The sequence below is a fragment of the Chroicocephalus ridibundus genome, chromosome 3, assembly GCF_963924245.1.
Source record: "Chroicocephalus ridibundus chromosome 3, bChrRid1.1, whole genome shotgun sequence".
In the NCBI taxonomy this organism is placed as follows: Eukaryota; Metazoa; Chordata; class Aves; order Charadriiformes; family Laridae; genus Chroicocephalus; species Chroicocephalus ridibundus.
In genome coordinates, this window is record NC_086286.1 from 102,817,069 (window position 1) to 102,838,401 (window position 21,333).

The 21,333-nt window shown below is 40.3% G+C and overlaps 1 protein-coding gene across 7 annotated transcripts in view; it reads right to left on the bottom strand.

Annotated features, from left to right (window-relative positions):
* Positions 1 to 21,333, bottom strand: part of MLIP (muscular LMNA interacting protein) — a 111,968-nt gene that overhangs the window by 47,203 nt on the left and 43,432 nt on the right. For 5 of the 7 annotated variants that reach the window (XM_063330303.1, XM_063330302.1, XM_063330301.1 and 2 more), the window contains exons 2-5: positions 18,225 to 18,383; positions 15,853 to 16,218; positions 7,710 to 9,323; positions 2,199 to 2,270 (exon numbers count right to left, since the gene is read on the bottom strand). In XM_063330303.1, the coding sequence (XP_063186373.1) occupies positions 2,199 to 2,270; positions 7,710 to 9,323; positions 15,853 to 16,218; positions 18,225 to 18,383 (2,211 nt within the window). The remainder of the gene's footprint in view (positions 1 to 2,198; positions 2,271 to 7,709; positions 9,324 to 15,852; positions 16,219 to 18,224; positions 18,384 to 21,333) is intronic. The other 2 variants (XM_063330300.1, XM_063330305.1) reach the window with 2 other exon arrangements.

A 21,333-nucleotide genomic window follows, 5' to 3' on the forward strand; every position in this document is an offset into this window, starting at 1 on the left:
GCACAAAAAGCATGGCATAAAACGGGAGCAACATAATTACTGTCATTGGGCTACAATGTAGCATAAGTTCTTTCTGGGTTCCCTCCCCAAAATTTTTGAGGAGAATACTTGGATATTAGGGCTTGGTACGATGGGGCTTGTGTGTGCCATTGTGACTCTTTCATGCGTCCTTTAAGACCCACACTCTAAATGCATGTCAGATAACACAACGGCACTAGTTTAGGAGCACTGTAATTAGCTACTGGTACAGATCAACGGCAGATTGTTATCCATAATTCCCAAGATGAGAGAAAGCGTGTAGTCAGGCCATGCTGAAACATACAGTTTACAAAGCAAATTAGTCAAAAGCCTCTCCTGAAGGCAAATCCTATAGGAGAAAATAGATTTCTTATTGGTTTTACATGACTGTGCTTTCTCTACTGAAGGATATACCAAGGATAGCATTTTCCACCAATAAAGTGGTGGAAAACCAAAAGCCTGTCTAAACACAGATATCTTTTCAGCCATTACTTTTTCTACAGGTTCTGGCATTAGATTGTACAATTCAGCTTTATGTATTGGTGATAAGTAAGGTGCAGTTCGTGAGTCAATGACCCGGGGAGCATCGAGAGAGACCATCAAAAGGAATCCCCTTTCTTCTGAAAAAGTGCAATCAGATGGCTGATGTTAACCCATTAGTTCACATCAGGAGTGTGCTCTTAGAGTGAAAAACCTGCTCAAAGTCACCTACCTGGCTTGGTTTGCAGAGTGGTGTTGTCTTAGAGTGCACAAACTGGATGTCTTTCAGATGAAGTCAACCATGAAGTGGCACTTCAGGAGTCCACCAAATGCTTCCAGCCACTAACAGGCACTCTGCCCAAACTAAACCCTCCCAAAATACATTCTGTAGGGGTGCAGCATCCCCTGCATCAGCTATTTTCCTCTACTCAGCCTGTCCTATTGAGCCACATTGCATGCTAAAACATACATAACCTTCATTATTGCATTCAAGATTTAAGTAAGGCAAGGATCAGGTTTTATGCAAATGATTAAAAAATCATTCAAGATTAAAAGAACAGTGGAAAAGAAAGTAATGCCTTTTTTTGGGGAAAAAAATAATTTTATTTATAGCAGTTAATTGATAACTACTGGATCGCGATCAGTAATATTTCAGGGACAAAATTGTCATCTTCAAAACTTTTACACAGTTAAGTTCACCCTCTCCAATGTGCTGTGTCTGTGAAGACATATTTAAATGTGTAGTTAGGAATGCTTAATCTTACAGAAATTAATCAGAGGCTAAGTTCCTGAACTAGGTCCTGAATGGAGATATTTTTCTGAGAAAGCTATAAACTGGATGTCAGGGTGATTAAGCATCTCTTTAAATGTATAAGACACTTAGCTCATTGCTCATCAAAGAAAATTTTTGTTGAACTTAGCAGGCTATTCTTTTGTGCAAAAATAATTTGGGAATTCTTTTTTTTTTTAAATAGACATTGGTGGGTACTTTGAAGCCTTCATGCAAAATTTAAATTTTCAATTGACTTCCAAAGTTGCAAAACTTGGGTCATCTAAATAAGGACTATACAACCCAGCTTTTGGTGGTGGTGTCTTTGGTAGTAAATAAATGCAGTAAAGACTGTTCTTTGGATCTATCATCCTACCCTACGGAAAAAGATTGCTACCCCAAAGCGGGAACAGACTCCTGGCCCATGCTAACTGTTGAAGTGTTCAGGGAAGCTGTTTGGGAGATGGTAGTTAATGGAGGCCAGTGCAATGGCCAGGACCGTTCTCACAGTTTAACAATATGGCTGGTCAAACTTGCGTATCTTGGGATATTAAGTTTACTAGTATAAGCACAGCCATTGAATAATCATTAACTGAGCAAGACCTACTGATTGTGGGTCCCAGAATAGCAGCGCTCTAGATGCTTTCCAGCAACAAACCAGACTTTGAGACATTGCCATAAATGGCAATTCCTTTAGGACACTTTTTTTTTTTTACAGTAAATTTATTTGCAGAAATTCAGATTAGTGAAGTCTTTGATCTTCAGTGGAAAGTAGTTGACCCTGAAAAATGACTGGCATTATAATCCTGAGCAGTTAGTTCCCAGAGCTTACACTCTGCAATATCCCCCACAGAAATGTCAGAATATGTACATAAAGTTGAATGGTCTCAAATTTACAACGCAATTCCCATGTCTTCGAGCAAACACTAACCTTCTGTTCCATAAGTAATGTGTTTGTAGGGATTGCTGCAAATGCCTTGTAGCTTGTCTTGATCTTGTACTGCTAAAAGGGTAAACCAGAAAGCAGGAGGAGAAGTAAAAGAGGGTAGTAGAGAGAGAGGGAGAGAGAGGGAAGAGAGGGGAAAGGTACGACAGAATGAAAGACAATTCCAATTGTCTTGCAGACACGTTGCAATAATACAATGCTTACGTATTACCTAGGAAAGCTATTTCTTAAAGAATATCTAGTGTTTCTGTTAAGATTTTAAAGGACTTTTTAAAGGACATCTTTTGGTTTTAGGAATGAAGTAGGACAAACTGAAATCCCTGTACCAGCTTATAACTTCAAAGTGATTTTGACCATTTTCTGATGACTACTGTTCTTAAACGAACATCAGGAGAGGCTGTGAGTTTTTTCCAAGTTTGCTTGTGGTTTGATATGATAATGCACAGCTACTTCTGCCAGTAGATACACCTCAACAACTGCTGCTGTGTGGTTGCGATCCTGGACCACTAAGTCAGAGGGGTTTCTGTGATTAGCTTTAATAAGACTGATTAGGGCCCTTAAAGGTTGAATCACTTGCATGAGTGGATAGATCATTTAAGTCACGGCACAGCTTTTCATCTCCTGAATAAGTAACTCTACCACCCAAACAAATATTTCAAAACAAGTATAGGAACTTCCACACTCTAACCAAGCATACAGAACTGACAATCTAAACCATCCCAAATGCACGGGCTTGCGTACAAAAATTCTAAGATCAGCCTTAAAAATTATTCTTTTTAAATAATTTATATTATAGACTATATCAGCGTGCTCAGTTATTTTTAACTCTTTAGAAACCATACTTCCTACAATTTTCTTTGCAATTATGGAGCTTGAATTCAGTAATTTTTAAATTATTGATGAGATTCTTCTGTAGTTGCATGAGTTCAAGAGCTAGGATTCTTAATCACGACTGCTGGAATTTACTTTAACGATTAAGTAAGGATTCGCTACATAGTTCCCTTTTCAGCAGCATTCTAATAAAAAATCATAAATTGACACAATAATATAGTTTTAAGCTATTGACTGATGATTTTTCTAATAGCCACCCAGAAATAAAGTTACCGTTCAGGTTTTTTAATGTACTGCTGTCTGCAACAGTGAATACTGATGATTATGAGATAACAGGCTGAGCAGCATGCTGTACTTTGTGTTTTTCTTCTGTCACTTTTTCCTTTTCTTTATGTCTAATAAGAGTCTTGATGACAGCAGAGGGGCAAAAATTTTAATTCAGATAAGAGAAACTTGTATCAGCCTTGCACCTCTCTTGAAATATTGTAAGACACCACCTTTTAATTCTTTCTATACATAATATTATGTTTCTTTTGACTTTACTCTTAGGCAGAAGCTGGAGACTGACAGACATTCAAGAAGTCAATAATCGCAATAATCATATTGGATGAACATTCTGACAAAGCAGAGGGATGCAAATGCTGGAAATGTGCTTTTTCTTTTTCTTCCTTTTTTTTGGGGGGGGGAGGTGGTGGTGGTGTAGTAATTTATATGAGATTCAGTGATTCCAACTTGGATGTCTACCACTTAGGTGCTTTAGTCAAAACTAACGCGCTTTATAGTCATAGGCATCTACAGGGTAATTCATCTCATCCCAAAATAGGCATCTAGAAAGGTAATAAAAAATCATCCTGTAAATACACCATATTCTCTTCACTAGTTATAATAGAATTGCTCAAGTTGTGCTTCAATATCTAACTTTCAAATGCCAAAGGTCATGTGAGTTGAATCCTGCCCTTTGAACACTCTGCTATAAATGTGTATATATAAATTTGTGTATATACAAATAAAAACAGACATAAAATACTGCACACTGAAGTAAGATGGAAGACCAAAATTCCAAATATTAAAATTGGCATATGCACAAGATGTATCCTTGTTTGCTTATAATTAATACTTAATCAAGAAACTTATGTAGTTGAACATGTAAATGAAATGCAATGTTTTCACTAGCCCATGGGGTTTTATGTATATGATGAGATGGGCATCATATATGATGAGAATACTGTGGCCACTTTGAAGTTAGTTGTACTGTTATATGAACTAAACAAAGACATATCAGACTGTTAAAATGTAAAAGTTTCTATACTGCTTTAATGTGCTTTATCACTTCCAGATACTGTAGAACCTGTGAGCAATTTGTTATTGTCACAGTGTCTGAGTGGAGTGGGAAGTCTTTAACTCAGTTTCTCATCTATATGAATATGTTTCTTAACGCATTAGTTTACATTACTTGAAATTATTCTTCAATGCCTAAATACATTTAATAACCTGGTTCATAGGAATCTATCAGTATTTTTTGGTTCATAGGAATCTATCAGTATTTTTAAACAGCCATGGACAGTTAGGTCTGCTGGCCTGCACCTTCCAGTCAGAAGCAAACCAACTCCAGTATCAAAGCTCGGGCAAATATCAGCCTGGGGACTTTGGGGGAAAAATGTCTGTCTTTTCTTGCTCAAATGATCACCTAGGGCACCCACAGGGCATTGCAAAGTGTGCTAGATGCATACCTATAAAGGCTTAAAATCAGCGGCTACCCATGAGAGTGCAGAGCTCCTCATGAGTAACCTTTCCTGCTTTGTTGCTAGGTTTTGCAGGAATGAAACTACTGCATGAAACTACCCATGAAACTACTGCAAAGAGTTTTCAAACAGCCAGCCATTTTTAGTCTAATCTGTTCCTGTAGAATCAGCAATTTTATCTGTCTCCGCTCCATCCTACTGTTCATTTTGCTACATTAGGTCCACGGGGACACTATTAAAGTGTCTGCAAAGTCCAGGGAGATGGTTTTTACTTCCTGTAGTCACCTACAGTTCACACTGATCTGTAACGTAATCTGTCGTTTTACGTTTATATTCTGTCAGCAAAACAGTCATATTTTTAAATCGTTGGTGAACATAAAGATAAATATATAAAGCATGGGAAAGCACGTGTGTTTATATATACAAATGCAAACAGTTAAATAAGTTCATAGGTGAGTGATTTGCGCGAACTGGTGCATGCATAGCCATAGACATATAAAAGCTCCCCATTAAAGAATCCTTTTTGCATAATTGCTTTGATATCATGCTAATGAGACAGTTTGATGTGAATACTGAAAAGTACATCTAATGTCAAAATTCTGGTTTAATAGGTGCTGGTTTAATACATGTCTTAATGTTGCTTCAACCACTGTTGAAGCAACAGTAAGGTTGCAAAATTACACATGCGGAAGTCAAGCACTTCTGGGTCCTTGCTTTTCCCTTGATATTCATTTAGCACATTCATACATCCAAAAATTTTGTCATGCATCAACAGTCATCAGAGGAAGCAACCTGCTTTTTGTCTAGTTCTAAAATTGAGCTGATTGGTACTGAAGAGACATAAATGCTGCTTAGGAGGTTAACGTTGTCTCTCATCAATCTTTTCCTTTTTTCTCTGGAAATATACCGGGATTTGAGGCTGGAGTGTTATCAGAGAGCCCGGTACTGTCAACACATCAGCAAAGTTCATTGAGCTATGCCATAAACTAGGTATGGAAATAAATGAGAGCAGGAGGAGGCGGGGGTGTTGAATGCACACTATTATTAACCATAAATGAAGTCTCAGCCTCACATTTCAAAGACACGAGAGACCTTTCCTGCACTGAACACCCAGCTGCATTTGATTTAGAGATTTCAGATCTTCCGCATGCCCGGTGGAGCCAGTTCCGTCTGCATGATTAGAAGCTGCACCAGACTAACGGTCCAAGTCTGTTAAACCAGCGGACACGCTCCCGGTCTCAACGGGGTGGTGGGGCAGTTTCAAAAGGGCCACCGTATCGCACGGTAAAGCAGAATTAGCAGGAAAAGGGACAGTAGGGAGGACAAAAAGGGTGTAATAACCTCTGCAAATATAAACCCAGGCAATAGCTCTGTGTCACAAGCAGAGAATTTCTGCCAAAGACTCTCAGAGTGCTCACGGCACTGACTAGCAGAAACCGCAACTGCTTTGCAATCTGCAGGCTCAGTCATGCCTTCCAGTTTTGTCTCGGGGGCTTTTTTCTTGGAATTTCTACAATTTCATTTAGCTTTTTGTTTCATTAAGTAATACTGACAGGGTGTAGCGACACTGTACAGCGGTGCTTGGCACAATGGTTCCTGTTGGGTTGCTTCGTTTTTAAAAGAACCATTCATGACAATTGCTACTTTGTGCTGATTTAAACCTCTCATTTTCAATTAACATTTTCCAAGCAGTTCATCACCCCTGCCATGGCCAAGCTGTTAGGAACGCATCTGACACAACTTGATCTGGCAGACCAGGCTGTAATTTTGTGCTGTGAACAAATAAATCAATAAACTATGATAGCCTTTCTGTCATGGGCAGAGCTCAGATACCAGCAAGAGGAGGCACAAAGGAAGCACAGAGTGCAAAGATAAGATAAAAGAGGCTGGAAAGCCTTCTGCAGCTCTGATGTCTTTTGCCACCAGCTCTCCCTTTTTGCATAGCAGCTCCTGTTGCTCTCATCTACCTGCTGCATGTTTTTTTGATCAGCTTTCCTTTCCTTCCCCTTCCCATTGTTGAGATTTATCTTTAGGTTTAAAGCAAAACTGATTCCCAAGCCCTCCTGCAGCAGTCGCCATCATTGCTTATTCTCACTCTGCTGGGACTCTCCCGCCTTTGGGTGGATGACAAACAGCAGGAGAGCGGCTGATCTGCCGAGTGTGTGACTTTCGTATTTGCAGCAGCCCGTGTTGTAGGAAGCTTGGCCTTTTTTTTCCCCTCACCCTCTGTCTGTGCCAACGAAAGGGAAGAAGAAGGAGACTGTCCTTGTCCTCCCTCTCTGGCTCTTGGCCCCATAGTCGTTGCTCAGGCTGAGCTCAACCATGCCTCTGGGCTGGTCCCAGGGAGGTGCAGAACGTCTGGGGTCGGGGCAGCCTCCCAGGGAGCAGGGGGGACAGGTGGGATGGGGTGTTTGGGAGTCGGCTGGCACTGGAACAGCCAGTTCACATCAATCAGATTAAGCCGCTTCTAGCTCAGCCCTGCACCTAAACTCACCATACTTCTATTACTTTCAGTGGCAACGTGGGGATTTACATTAGCCTGGGGTGTATAGAATGTGTAGAATAGGTTCATTTTTGACACAGCAGTGTTTTAAGCGAGCTTCAAAAATAAGTGCACTAAATGTATATCAGAGCCACTGGACACAAACCCATCTTCAGTAGTATCTCCTCCCGTTCGTGATCAAGTATTTTATTTTTATGCTAAAGGATTCCTACAGCATCTTCCCCCATAATACAGAACACATTGCTAGCAATTTGTTATGGTAGGATTTAGTCTTTGTTATCTTTGCTATTGATATAAAAACAGTTCCTTTTTAAACATTTTGTCCACAGCTCATTTATTTTACTATCATTGTGCAACACAGATGGGATTTTTCCTACAGGGACAAAGAACTATTAGAAAATTAGCATGCACCAAGAGTACCTTGGGTTTGATGTTTTCATGGTCAGGAGGCAGGGAAAAAGATTGTGGTGAAGTCAGCTCTCTGGGTCTTGATGGCAGTGTGCCTGGTGACTTGTCTGGGACAGGAGAAGTGCACTTTAACACCGGTGAGGTGGCAGATTGGTCAGGTCTTGGAGAGGCGGAATTAGACCTATAATTTCTGTGCACCAATGAAGAATTGACCTGCAGTGGGTGGGAATTAACATTACCAGTTCTTGGAACCGGTGGGGTAGAATGAGGCCGTGAGAGAGAGCACTGCTTTGAGGCACTTGAAGGGGTAGGAGAGGAGGCACTCATCTCCTGGGATAAATCTGATTTAGATCTAGAAGCTGAATGCAAAAGACTTGGGGAAGGAGATGCCTGTTTTTCTAGGGTAGGGGAGAATAAGCCACTCAGACTGGCAGAAGAAAGCAAAGGATATGACCGACAGGTAAAGATGGGTGAGTAAGTGTGCACTCTCTGAGACTTCTGAGGTGCCCGTGACCTGGAGGCAGCAGAGCGCAGCCCCTTTGGAGAAGGAGAGGTTGGGTGTGCAAGGGAAGAGAGTGCTGGGGGACAAGGAGGAGGCAGTGTAGAATGCAAACCTGGAGAGGTAACTGATGTTCTATGGGAGGAGACGGGGGATGACAGAGGACTTTGCGTCTCTGGAGAAGGTGTTCTGACTGGAAGGTGCTTCTTAGGAGAAAGGGACCTCGCTCTAGGGGTGGGATGAGGCTTGGAGGGTAAAGGCAGATGCTGAGACCATCCTGAAAGCCAATATTCCCCCCTGCCGGGAGAATCTGGCCTTATTGGAGGGCTTGAAAAAGATTTCCTGGGGGTTGGGGGAGTTGTTTTGGACTTTTGATCTATTGCGAGTGTTGAGGAACCAAGGGAGCTAGGAGAAAACGTGGGACAAGAAGCAGGGGAAAGCGGTCTCCGCTGAGAAGACCCTGATCTCAAAATAGCAGTTAAGAGGGTCAATCTGGTCGGCAGAGGGGATCTGACTCTTGACTTTGCTAAATTTCCTCTAGATGGCATTTGTGTGTAAGGCTCATTTATACTACATATGGTCGAAGAGGAGCCGAAAAGAGAGGGTGGAGACAAAGGTTTAGGACTAGGAGACAGTGAATGTGTTATTATATGTACAGGGACAGGAGATAAAGCATTCGATCTTTTGGAAGAACTGGGGGATAAAGGCTGAGCTGAAGATCCTCGAATTTCAGTTGGACGTGGAGGATCGGGGGAAAGACTTGGGCTTTTTGCTGGAACGGAGGAGGTGGCAAAGTCTCCCATTTTGCAAACGCAGACAGGGGTATAGAGACTTGGTGTTTGTAGGTTACCATACAATCGAGTGGAGTAACAACTATTTGATGCAGAAGAGGATATTTTAGACATGGAGGGGGGTGAACTACAGGAAGCAGACTGAAAGTAGACAGATGAATCTTGCTTAGAAAACCCGGTTGCTGACTGCCAGTTGTTACGGGAGTCTTCCAGCGAAGAGGCTTGATTCAGGTTAACCATGGCACCACACACTACTTTCTGATTAGTTGGAGAAATTAAGTGGACAGCAGGTGTTTTAGAGGAAAGATGATCAGAGGTGGAAAGAGTAGAAATTAACTGGAGAAAAAAGAAAAACAGAAATGTTAATATAGGTGGAACCTGTGGAACTGTTAAGCACCCCACATTTCAGTCCTGTGGTCATGCATATAGTGTTTCCATTAGTACTGCTCTGTGGGTTAAAAGTACAGCACTGTCTTTAACTTGGGGATAAAGCCTGATAGATATATCTCTCAGGGGAGGTGACTGAGTGCAGACAAGTTATGAGTTACTTTATTTTTATGAGACCTCAGTTTTGTTGACATAAACGAGGTTCAAGGTTACTCTATTTTTCATTTTGGGTAAAGCCCAAGACAGTTGTGCCATCAGCATCATGTGATGCCATTCACATTGTATAAACACAATGGAAAGTGAGAAAATCGCAATATTGTCCCATCTCACTTTACCAGTTCAGTGGAAAATAGCCTTTCTGTAAATGAGATTCAAGTCAAGTACTCATTTTTTCTCATTCAGTAAACAACACCTTCTGCAGCACTGTGATATCAGAACAAGAAATTTGCTCAGAACTACTTAAATCAGACATACAGTTTGTTTTTCACTTTTTTTTGTCATTCACAGAGCAGTGCATTTGACAGTTCGCAGTCCTTATCCCCTTCTCCACAGTCTTACAATACACTAATAAAACAGTAATGAGCTCTTTCATGAATGCCTTTTTTTCTTAGGTCTATTCTAATTAGGATTTGTCAAAACTAATTAGAGCATACAAGTATATTATCAACCTTTTATACAGTTTTGTCCTTCTAAAGAAAGAAATTCTCTCAAAATCGTCCAAGTTATTATAATGCTGAAATTAAAAACTGGGGTATACACAATATGAATAAAACATATCAGTATGAAATAGTGAGCTAAGTCAACTGTAAAACCAAACGGCTACAAATTATCACCTAACTTTTGACTGGGCAATACGAAAGCAGGGAAATTGACTCTAATCCCTACAAACTTCATATAAATATAAGAACACAGATTTATCTACTGTTTGATACCCTGAAAAGATTGTACAATTCTGTGAAAGACAATTATACCATTCAGTTCCACATACATGACTTACACATGTCTGTAGCTCAGTTTATGAATTATATTTTTTAATACAAATGTCCTCCCCACAAGAGAGAGGAATAATAATTAAAAAATAATTTATTATTATTATTTCAGATAGTATTGATACATCACAAAGGAAAAATAAGAACAAATCAAATAATTTTCAAGTGAGAGCACATGCTGGAAGAAGCTGTAACAAGAGCAGGACTTAGAGGCTTTTAAGGGCTAAACTATACCTAAAAGACTAAATATGGGCTAAACATGCACATCAGAACCCTATGAGTCCTTATAACTTAAAATAAGTGAGGTCTTCCTGTTAAATGATACCCTATAAATAGCAAGCCCTGTAAACTGAAGACACCTGCTGTATAAGACACCTTCAGAAAAGTCAAGGCAATGTCTTGATTTATAGAAACCAACCAGAGTGCCTTCACAGCCCCACTAACTTCCCCTTATTTTATGTATGTGTTAAGGTGTCCCATTTCAAAGTGGAAAGCTAATGGATGTATACAAGGACAATACTAGAATATAAAAATCACTATCCATGATACTGTTGTACCGTATATTCTATTGGATTAAGAAATTATGACTCTTGTTGAAAAAGATGCTAATTAAGAATAAGAAAAAATAGTGGGAATTGAGAATAATTTACTGATATTTAAGCATTATGAAAAATTATTATTAAATATCTCATGAAACATAAAATTATTTAACAAGTTAAAAAGAAGCACGGTAATACATCTGATAATTTTGAGCAGACTGCTGAATTTAATAATGAGTTATGAAGTTGATCAACTACCAAAACAAAACTGGGGAACGAAATCTCTGTATTTCAAAATAGAATAGATAAATTTCCCTTTACAAAGACAACGGATTAAAAGAAAATGAGGAATGAATATGAAACTCAATAATGAAAAAGCAGGATGTGCAATGACTTCTAATTAGTTGAAACTTAATAAGAAAGATTTATAAGAAGCTAGGAAAATGTTCATGGTAGCAGATGATAAATATGCTACTCCAAGTATGATAAAGACATTTTGCAGTAGTTTTCTTCCAGTTTGAACACCACTCAACATTTATGTGCTGAGCTAATTGAGCCATTATTCAAGTCTTCTGAAAAGATATTGCTATTGTATTACACTGTTAACTACATCTATAGATGATCACCCTCTAATTTACAGGATCCGAGAATCATAACCAAAGTTGGTTGGAAATGACTTCTCGAGGTCACCTAGTCCAGCCTCCTCCTCAAAGCAGGGCTCTCACCAACACCAGTGGCTCAGGTCAGCTCTGGCTGTGTCTTAACCAAGTCTCTAAAGCCTTAATGGAGGTGGCTCCAGCACCTCCTGGGCAGCCTATGTCAGTGGTGCACCACATTCCAGTGACAAAGCTTCTCCAGATGTCCAGCTAGGACCTCCCATATTTCAATTTGTGGCCACTGCTGTCTCACCTGCCACTGCAGAGAAGAGTTTGGCTCTGTCATCTTTGTAACTGCCCTTCAAGTAGTTGTGGGCTGTTCCTAGATACCTCCTTGACTACCTCTGGGTATGAGTCAACAAAGCCAGCTACCTCAGCCTCAGCTCCAGCCACCTTTATAGCTTTGTGCTAGACCCCCATTCCCTTCTTCACACCTCTATTGAATCTGGGGGTGAGTGGCCTCCAAACTGAGCATAGTTTAACAGGTTTTGCCTCACCTGTAGTGCTAATAGGTGAGATATAATAACTTCCCTTGATTAATGGGATTTGTTTTGCCTTTTTTTTCCCTTTTTGTTCAGTTTCTCTACTGGTTTAAAACACTTCTGTAGTTGTACTGGATTGGTGCAGAGGAAGTGAGTGAAGTAGATTTGTGTTCCTTTGGTCTGTGTTTCAACTGCAAGCCATTTTCTCTTCTCGGGAGCACCTCAGATATACATTTCCTAAAAATGTATAAAGAAAGTTGCAATAGGTGGCAAGGTTACCTTAGCGCAAAGGCATCAATGAACTTGAAAAAGATCTTGATGCCTTGTAGAGGATGATCCCAGACATATCAAAGAGGTCATAGTCTTAGTATTGAGCCTTACCCGGCAGACCTCCCTCACATTTGAAATGGTAGATCTAAGCTGGAGACAAGGCAAGTGATCTTTGGTGAGACCACATTGTTTTGTAAGGGCTCAAAAAATATGGTTATTTATACCAGCAAAGCCCTGAGAGATGTGCTGGTCAAACAGGAAAGGGGAAAGTGTGTGACAAACTGAGAGCCCAAAAAACAAAAGTAATGTCTGAGAGAAGATATGGCTCAGTGCATCCTGGTCCTGGGGCCAGTTAACCATGCTTTGATCTCAGTAGAATTTGGTTATAGATCGGAAAGAATAAAGTAAATTCCTTACCAACCTGTCGTGGTTTCAGCTAGGATGGAGTTAACTTTCTTACTAGCAGCTGGTAGAGTGGTATGTTTTCGATTTGGGATGAAGACAGTGTTGGTAAAACAATGATGGTTTTAGTTGTTGTTAAGCAATCGAGGTCTTTTCTCTTTTCCACTCCTCACACCGCCCCTCCAGCAAGTAAACTGGGAGGGCACAAAAAGTCAGGAGGAGACACAGACAGGACAGCTGAACCCAACTGACCATATAACGTCATGCTCAGTACATAAAGCTGTGGGAAGAAGACAGTCAGAGTTATGGTGTTTGTCTTCCCACGTAACCATTATGCATGACGGATCCCTGCTTTCCTGGAGATGGCTGAACACCGGCCTGCTGATGGGAAGCAGTGAATGAATTCCTTGTTTTGCTTTGCTTGCGTGCATGGCTTTTGCTTTACTTATTAAACTGTCTTTATCTCAACCCATGAGTTTTCTCACTTTCACTCTTCTGGTTCTCTTCCCCATCCCCACTGGGGATGTGAGCAAGCAGCTGCATGGTTCCCAGCTGGGGTTAAACCACTGCAGAACCAGAAAGTCAGAAAGAAGCACTGGAGACTGTGGAAGACTTGACAAAATCTCTGGAGACAGCACAGTAAACCAGACTGTGAGCTGAGACCCAATTTATATAGATACCATTCAGAACAGACCAGTTTTTCCCAACAAGGAAGGTGCATTCTTTCTGGCAATGGCAAGGAGTTTGTAGGGACTCTTTTTTGATTTGTCTGGAAAAGCCAAACCAGATGACATACATTGGAAAGAGGAGTGTCAAGTGACTTTGACTAGCTAAAAAAGCCTTCTGGCTATCGATCCCCCACAGTGAGTCAAGAAGTTTCTCCAAGCTGAGTTCATGTCCTGGTATTCATGGGAGCAGACATCCCCCTCATCCCAAAGGGTAAAATCCCAAGGGCAAGAGTCAGTCTGCCTCTCTCTTGCACAGCTAGACTCTCTTTAACATTAAAAAAAAAAAAAAAGGAAAAAAACAAACCCAAAACCACACAATATATAAACTGTAAACTATCACCAAAAATTTCCAAATATGAGCAGAATAACTGATTATTTTTTAACTGATTATTTTTTCAGACTTTGAATAGACCGTGGCATTTTCCAACATCAGTCAGGACCTTTACACCCCAAAGAACAATGGAAGCTTCCATCTTTTTCAATGCTTTTCTTTTTTTCTTTCATTTAAACAAACTCAGAAATGAATGAAGCTGTAGGAGCCCTCTGATTCAGTTAGTGTAATCTCCTGTACAACACAATGTTCCCCAACGCTGGTCCTTGTTTTTCTCACCTCTGATGGGAAACCCATAGTCTAATTATGCTTTTAAATTAACATAATGTTATATGTAATAACTCTTGAGTGGGACAGATACTGCCCTTATAATCCAAGAACTGACAAGGTAGCCCCTATGTGGAATCCTTTGTACAAAGGAAATCTACCTGCAGATAAATAATGCATCCATTTAATCTTTCTGTAATTTTCCTTCATTTCTGATCTGATGATACTTCATTAGATAGCAGAGCAGAAAGAGTGATGCCTAAAGAAACACCAAAGAGGAATCAGAACATCAGTTGCAAGTAGCTTAGTAAAAACATCCTCCTCTTCTGAAGCGATAGAGACAGCTAGAGGTGTTTAGATGATGAAGACTGAGGAAGTACTTACAGTCTTGAAAACTTGTGACTTAAGAATAATGATGATATACATTACCTGTATTACATACTACCTCTCTTCACATTCAGGTGAAGAGTTAGTAAAGTAAGGCTTTAATTCCTTGTTCTGTGCAATCTGTATTTTCTGTTACTTTACCAGGCAAATCTCTGTTTACTTGTCAAGTCATCAAAAGCTTAAGAAAGCTACAGCACATAAGTTTTGCTGTATTGTCTCACAAAATACCCACCCAATTTCTGTAATGGCTTTTAAAGAAACCACCCGAGTAGGCCTGGCAGAATCTGCATACTAAAGATTGCTGAAGTAAATTTGTATTTCCCTAGGACAATTACTTTTTTACAGGCTGCTTCCTCTACAAAGATTTACCTATGCCTTTACACCTTCTTCAGATAAAATTCTCACTGACTTCACTGGGAGTTTCTTGGAAGGAATGAATATTTCATAATGATGTGTATCTCAAACCAGAATGGATTTCTTTTTCACAATTTCCTCAATCAAAAATTGACACTGAATTTGATGAAAAATTGAGTAACATGAGTATTTCAACACAAGATAGGAAGTCCTGGTCATTTTCAGAGAAGAGTAGCCATGCTTAACTTTTTTTTTTAAAAAAGCATTGATGAAGAATTGCGTTTTCAACTGATGGAAATCCTGTTGAGGTCAAAGGAAATGTCCGAGTTTATTCCATGCGAGAAGGATGTTGCTATTTTGCCAAAGGTAGAGTTTTCCACTGCATATACACCCTTGAAAACTATCAGTGCTCTTTCCAAGATGAGAGACATTAATTTTTCATGCAGTAAATCAGATTGATGCATTTTGAAAATGAAACATTTCAAAGAAAGACCCTTTTTTGAATTCTCCCAGTGACAATTTAAAATATCAATAAATCAATAAATGTGCCCTATAAAGATCAACATAAAATGGACCTCTCATCTTCATTAGTTCTTTACACCTGTGCAAAGTCAGTACTAACTAACAATCAGAATAATTGGATTTTTTACGGCCTCTTTCTCTAGCATAAAGGGCTGCAGAAGGTGCTGAGAAAGAAAATCTAGGCCTAGGAAGTCTGATGCTAATAATTCAAATGATCTACAGGCTCCGTTGATTTCAACGACCTTAGCCAATTTAGACTAGATAGGAATCTAACACCTTCTGCTTAACTTGTTGTCATGATAAGCTGTTCTTAAAGGAAAGAACAATAGATCTGCATTACCTGCTCCACATATACACCAGAGCCATTAGGGAGAGGCAGCAAGTCAGAAGGGTTGGGACAACTCCTTAGAGTCCAAACGTTATAGGAATGGCCAATAAAAATGCTAATTAAAGAATAAATTGGCCAAGCTGCTTTACAAACTGACTTAGGGTCCATGTCCTGAAAGCTTTAGAAAGCAAAGGTTAGCTCTAGAGTTTAAAGAGTGGGTTACCTGATGTTTCTGTGGATCAGCAGCGCTGTGGGAAAGTGCAGCACCTGTAAACCCATCGCCAGTGGGTTTCCCTGCTCCAGTGCCAGGAGAAACGTGGGACGTGGCCAGCAGCTGAGCACTGATGGGACCGTAGCCATTGGAAGGCCGATGGACATTGTTTGACGCAGCAGCTGCTTCATCTTCATCACCGGAGTCCGTAATCAGGATAAACTCAGCCTTAAAAAGGTCATTCTCCTGCATTTCTCCTTTGCTTGAGTTACGCCCCAGGGAATGGAAAGCAGTTCGGGTGCTGTCTGTATGGACAGTGGACACACAGTCTTGTCTGACCCCGCTCTTTAAGGCCAGTTCATCAGAGACTGCGTTAGACTGCAAAAGACACAAGGAAAAGGGTCCCAATGAGCTGCATTTTATTTGAGTTCCCCAAAATGCAAAGCAATTTTGGCTTGCAGCGTTGGCTGGTACCGCGCTACCAAAAGTGCAGAGGGCGAATGAAGAATTTGGGCACGAGCACCCAGTAGAAATCAGGTCCCCAGGGAGCCCCTCGCTTCCAGCCCCCCGGTCAATGCTGCAGGGGCTGCCCTCCCGGCAACTCGCCCAGCAATGGGGGACTCTGAGCACAAACGACCTCCCGAGCCCAGGGCGGGCGCGGGAACCGAGAAGGAGGGTGCAGTGAAGCCGAATGAGCTGTCAGACCAGACTACGCCAGACATGGTGGGAAGGCACCCCGACCGCGGGATCCACGGGAGCGGACAATGCTCCTCAGAGGAGCCTGACAGACAAATCTGGGACAAAACCTATACATATTAATGAAGAAACAAAGGCCTTTAAGCCAGGGCATTCTCTGAAGAGAGCAGACAAAGAATCTGAGGTCAGAGAGCTTTACTGTATGTTCAAGCTTCTCAGCACAGACTACAACGGTTCCTCGTATTTTCGGTGATTTCCGCGTCCAATATGTAGCTTCTCAAGCATGCTTTGGATGAGAGCAGGAGTAGCGCAAGCTGGGCATACAACACGCACATCACCAAATCATTCCGTATCGAAACTGCTGTGGAAAATCCTATTTCTCTTGAAGGAGGAATCAGGTAAAAGGAGAGCAGCAGTGTGCACTGCAAGAGAAAGCCTGTAGATGGGGCTCGTATTTGAATCCTGCTTGAGGAATACAGTAATGACAAATTTCCACTGCCAGCTCCACCAGTCCCTGGAGCTCAGTTCTTTAAAAGAATATAGGACCATAAAACAGCATGAGTTCGGAGGTGTTATTTTCATTATCTGATGTTGGTTGGCTTTTTTTAAATATTGTTCAGGTTCTAGATATTTTAGAAAAGGGAGTAACCAGTGCTATGAAGGCCTCAGCCCTGCATCAGCTGCCAAGAAAGTTTTCTCTGCCAATAGAGAACCACAGGGAGAGAGAGGTCAGGAATACCTGATTCTGCCTCACCCTGGGCACTACTTACAGCAAAACCTATACTGAGCGGCTGGAAATATAACTCATCAGTTAAACATCCTGAGGACAATATTCCAGTGCATGTCTCTTCAAAAATGCCCACTCTCTGCCCAGACCAGCCTCTTTTTTAGTCAGATAGGCCACTGAAAATGCTGGAACGTGTGCATGTCAGAGGACTGTGAACTGCTTATTTATTATTTTGTTTATTACCACCAAGAACCCAGCAATGTCCCAGGGAAGGTGCTGTTACGCAAGAGCAGAATCACCATAAGCATTAATATTAATCTGGGGGTTCCAGCTTCCTCTCAAGCAGCATGGAACAACATAAGAGGCTGTTGAAGTGTTATGAGGCAGGAAAGGAATAACAAACACTATGGGCTGGCTAAAGGCAGGAGAACCAGGGACATTGTGCTGCTGGCTTCACCATCATGGGAAATCATGGGGACAAGGTTTCAAAAACACAAAAGCAAGCTTTCACTTTGATGCATTACGACACAGCTGTGAAAGGGATTGGCACCTTTGCTGGAAGCCACAGCCCTGGCACTTGCTGAAACCAGCATCCAGTGACCAACTCTGGGTCGACTCCCATGTGATAACCCTCCTTACATACCACCCTTGCTCCCATGAAGATCAGGAAGGAATCCCCCCTCATCTGCCAAGAATATAGCTTTTACATGACAGACGACAGTATTGAGATGGGCAAAGTTTTTTCCTTCCAATATAAACTCTGCCAAAAGCAAAACAGGCTGTTGAGGAGATATCAGACTTCTCTTGCAAAATGATTCTGCATCTCCGATAGGCTTGGTAATTAAAATGACGCACAGCCAAGAAACAGTTCAAGGGAAAGACATTCAGTCCAGTGATGCTCAGGGCAAAATTTTCTGTATCTTTTGAAAGAGTGGAAAAATAAGTGCAAATAAAAATCTACCTTATTTATAATTTCTTGATTGCTCAGATCCTTTGGCTCCTCTGGAATTGTCACAAGGAACTTAGAGACATCTACAACCTCAAAATGGGTTGGGAGTCTTCCAATGGATGGTACAAATGTAAAGGTCAGTGGTTTAGTTCCAGATTCTTGAGAAGTGACCTACAAAACACACAATTAGTTCAACTTTTTTGCCCAAAGAAAAACTATTTTTGTCAGAGTTGAAATAACATTAATTACTTCATCTACATAACATACAAGTCTGTTATTAACTATACCGGTCATTGCTTTTTTTTAACAGGTCATTATATATTAAGGTCTTCTTTTACAGACAGAATATGGCCTTGATTATACCCATCATCATCCTACATATTCTAATAATGTGACACAGCAGACAGCAGAAAATTTGTTCAATAATTTGTTATTCTTTCCATTTTCCGTACTAGAAACAGAAAACCATATTCAATTAAGTTGCTTTTGTCTTTGTTTAACTCCACTTTAGTAGAACAACAATGCAATTATACCGCTGTATCTGGACATAATACAGCCCCTAGAGTATTTGCTTAACAACTTACAACAAATTGGAAGAACCTTTGCTATGCAAAAAGAAAGCAAAACATGTTTACATTTAGCAAATGCAGCTAATTCTGAACATCTGGGATGAATTCTGGTTCAAGTGAAGGATTTTCTCCCATTTTCTTTGGACCATTCAGCCGCATACACCAACTAATTCTGTGTCTGTCTTCTCATTTCTCCCTCCCCACCTTGCATTCTGGCTAGGCTTGTGTATGTAGGGTCTGAATGCAATGAAGAGAAGAGAGACTAAGAGAAGGCAATTTCACCTAAACATTCAATTTTATGACAGTGCTCTCCCACCACTTCCATCCCCTTCACAGGAGATGCTCGACAGGAAAAAAAAGTCCACACTGTGGTAAACCTCTCAGTCGCTTTGCCAGGTGTCAGGGAGAGGAATTCCAAAGACCCTAGCAAGGTAGATGGAGGGAACGACAGCCCAAACTGATGAACCTGATATGCCGACTTTCACACTACTCATTGGTGATGATTCTTTCTGATTCAAAACTATGATTTCCCCCAGTTTCATCATGTGATTTAAAGCTTATGGCAGTTAATTGTGTTTTCAATGTATTCTAATATGCAGAACCTTGAACTGTATTGAATCATTGAGAAAAACAGGACCATTGTTTTGACTTTTTTGGCTTACTCATTTAAAGTGAAACAAATTGGAGAGCTATGGCTCTCATTATGCTTCTTTGTAATTTGCATCCATAAGTAAATAGCAATTACAGAACAGAGTGGAATTATGGAACACATTCACATGACTCTGTCTTCTCATGGCTGGAACATTAAAAACAACAGGCATAGACTTCCAGTTTTTAAAAAAAAAATCTAAGCAAATATCAGTTACTTCCAGTGACAGCTGTCTCCTGCAGGGCTTGAGCAAAGCAGAGGCAGGTTATTTATACAAACATTGCCAACTGCTGTTTTCTCTACAATTTAGGAGAACTCTTCACTCTCAGACACACCCAGAATAAATTTCCATGTGTACACCTCTAATTCTGAAATAATGAGGTGTTTTGATGTTTGAAAGTGAGAAATCTGAATAAACGGACGCCCTTTTCGGTACTGAAATCGGGCCTTTATATTCATAAACTCACACGAGTATGTTACGTTACGCTGCAGGCTTGCTGCCCAGTCAGAGGTGTGCACTGCAAGGCTGCAGGGACAAGGTGGTCTCCTACTTCCACCCCCGGCCTCTTCACGGCGTCTAAGTACTGGAGACAAGTTATGAGGCTCCAGACCATTTCATAGTAACGGGACATCTTGCCAGCACCTAATTCTGTACTGTGTCTTATCCTGCACTCGCAATTCTATTGCTTTGGTGGAAAAATTCAAGAATACATGAAGAAAAACTTGCTGTATTTGGCCTAAACACATCGTGGAAATAACCATCAAAATTGCACAAGCTAAAACTAAGTTTGGAAAACACATATAAAGAAAGATGAGCGAGCTGGAATATTTTTTCAGGTGGAAAATGCCATTAAAGCATGGATTTATTTATATTCCCCTTGTGTATTTTATTTTTCCTGGAGTTTAGAAAGTATAAATCAGCAAATAGAATTACTGCATTGCAGAAAGTTTTAAGTTGTCAGGTACTGTGAGAGGCAGTGTGAAGGGATGCGCTCCACTTAGGTTCGCTCACAGTGAGTGGGAAAAAGGAGCTTCTAGCAGGTGAAACTGGTCATGCAATCTAGGCTGCGTCACGGAAACCTAGACAAGGAGCAAATATCACGAGAGTGGTCAGAGAACCCGAATGTTGCCACTGAAGAAAACAAAAGAGGAGAAACTCTTGTTTAAGAACATCTTTTAAGTGGTTGTTTTCATTTTACAGATTTCAAAAAAACAAGTAAAAATACTTTGACATTTTTAAATTTAAATCGTAACTGGACAATGTGATGCAGAAGGAACCATCCCCTACTTTTCTTTTTTTTTTTTTAAAGGTAGACAAAGAATTTTTGCACCTTTTTTCATATACTCATTTAATTGACTACATCTCTCTGGCTGATGTTTCTATCCTTGAGGAACTGAAAGAAATGAAAAAGATGGATTTTTCAGCATTTAACTACATTTAATAAAAGCCACTGACCTGTAGAGGTAAATAATAGCAAAATAACCTTAAAATTCAAATATTTAAAAAAAACATATATGAAACTTTCTTGCAGTTTATAATCTTTTCTCTAGACTTAATAGTAACAGGAGAAGGAATTCAATGCCTTACATTCCCTGCTGCTGTAATTTATTTGAATCAATAGAGTTACGGTAGCAGAAAAATACCATAAGCGACATCTATTCAAGTTAATATTAATGAATTCTGGTTTATATTACATAATCAACTTTATGCACAATAAAATAATTTATTATTTTTAATTGCACCGTTTCATGTTTACTTAGTTCTTTGAAGAATATACATTATAGAGTTTAAAATAAATAACCTTCGAATATCCATCAGGGGCTATAGGCTGCTGCATTATACATAACCAAATAGCTTCAAAAGGAGAAACTTATTCTAGATGACTTCCATGACTTCCTATGA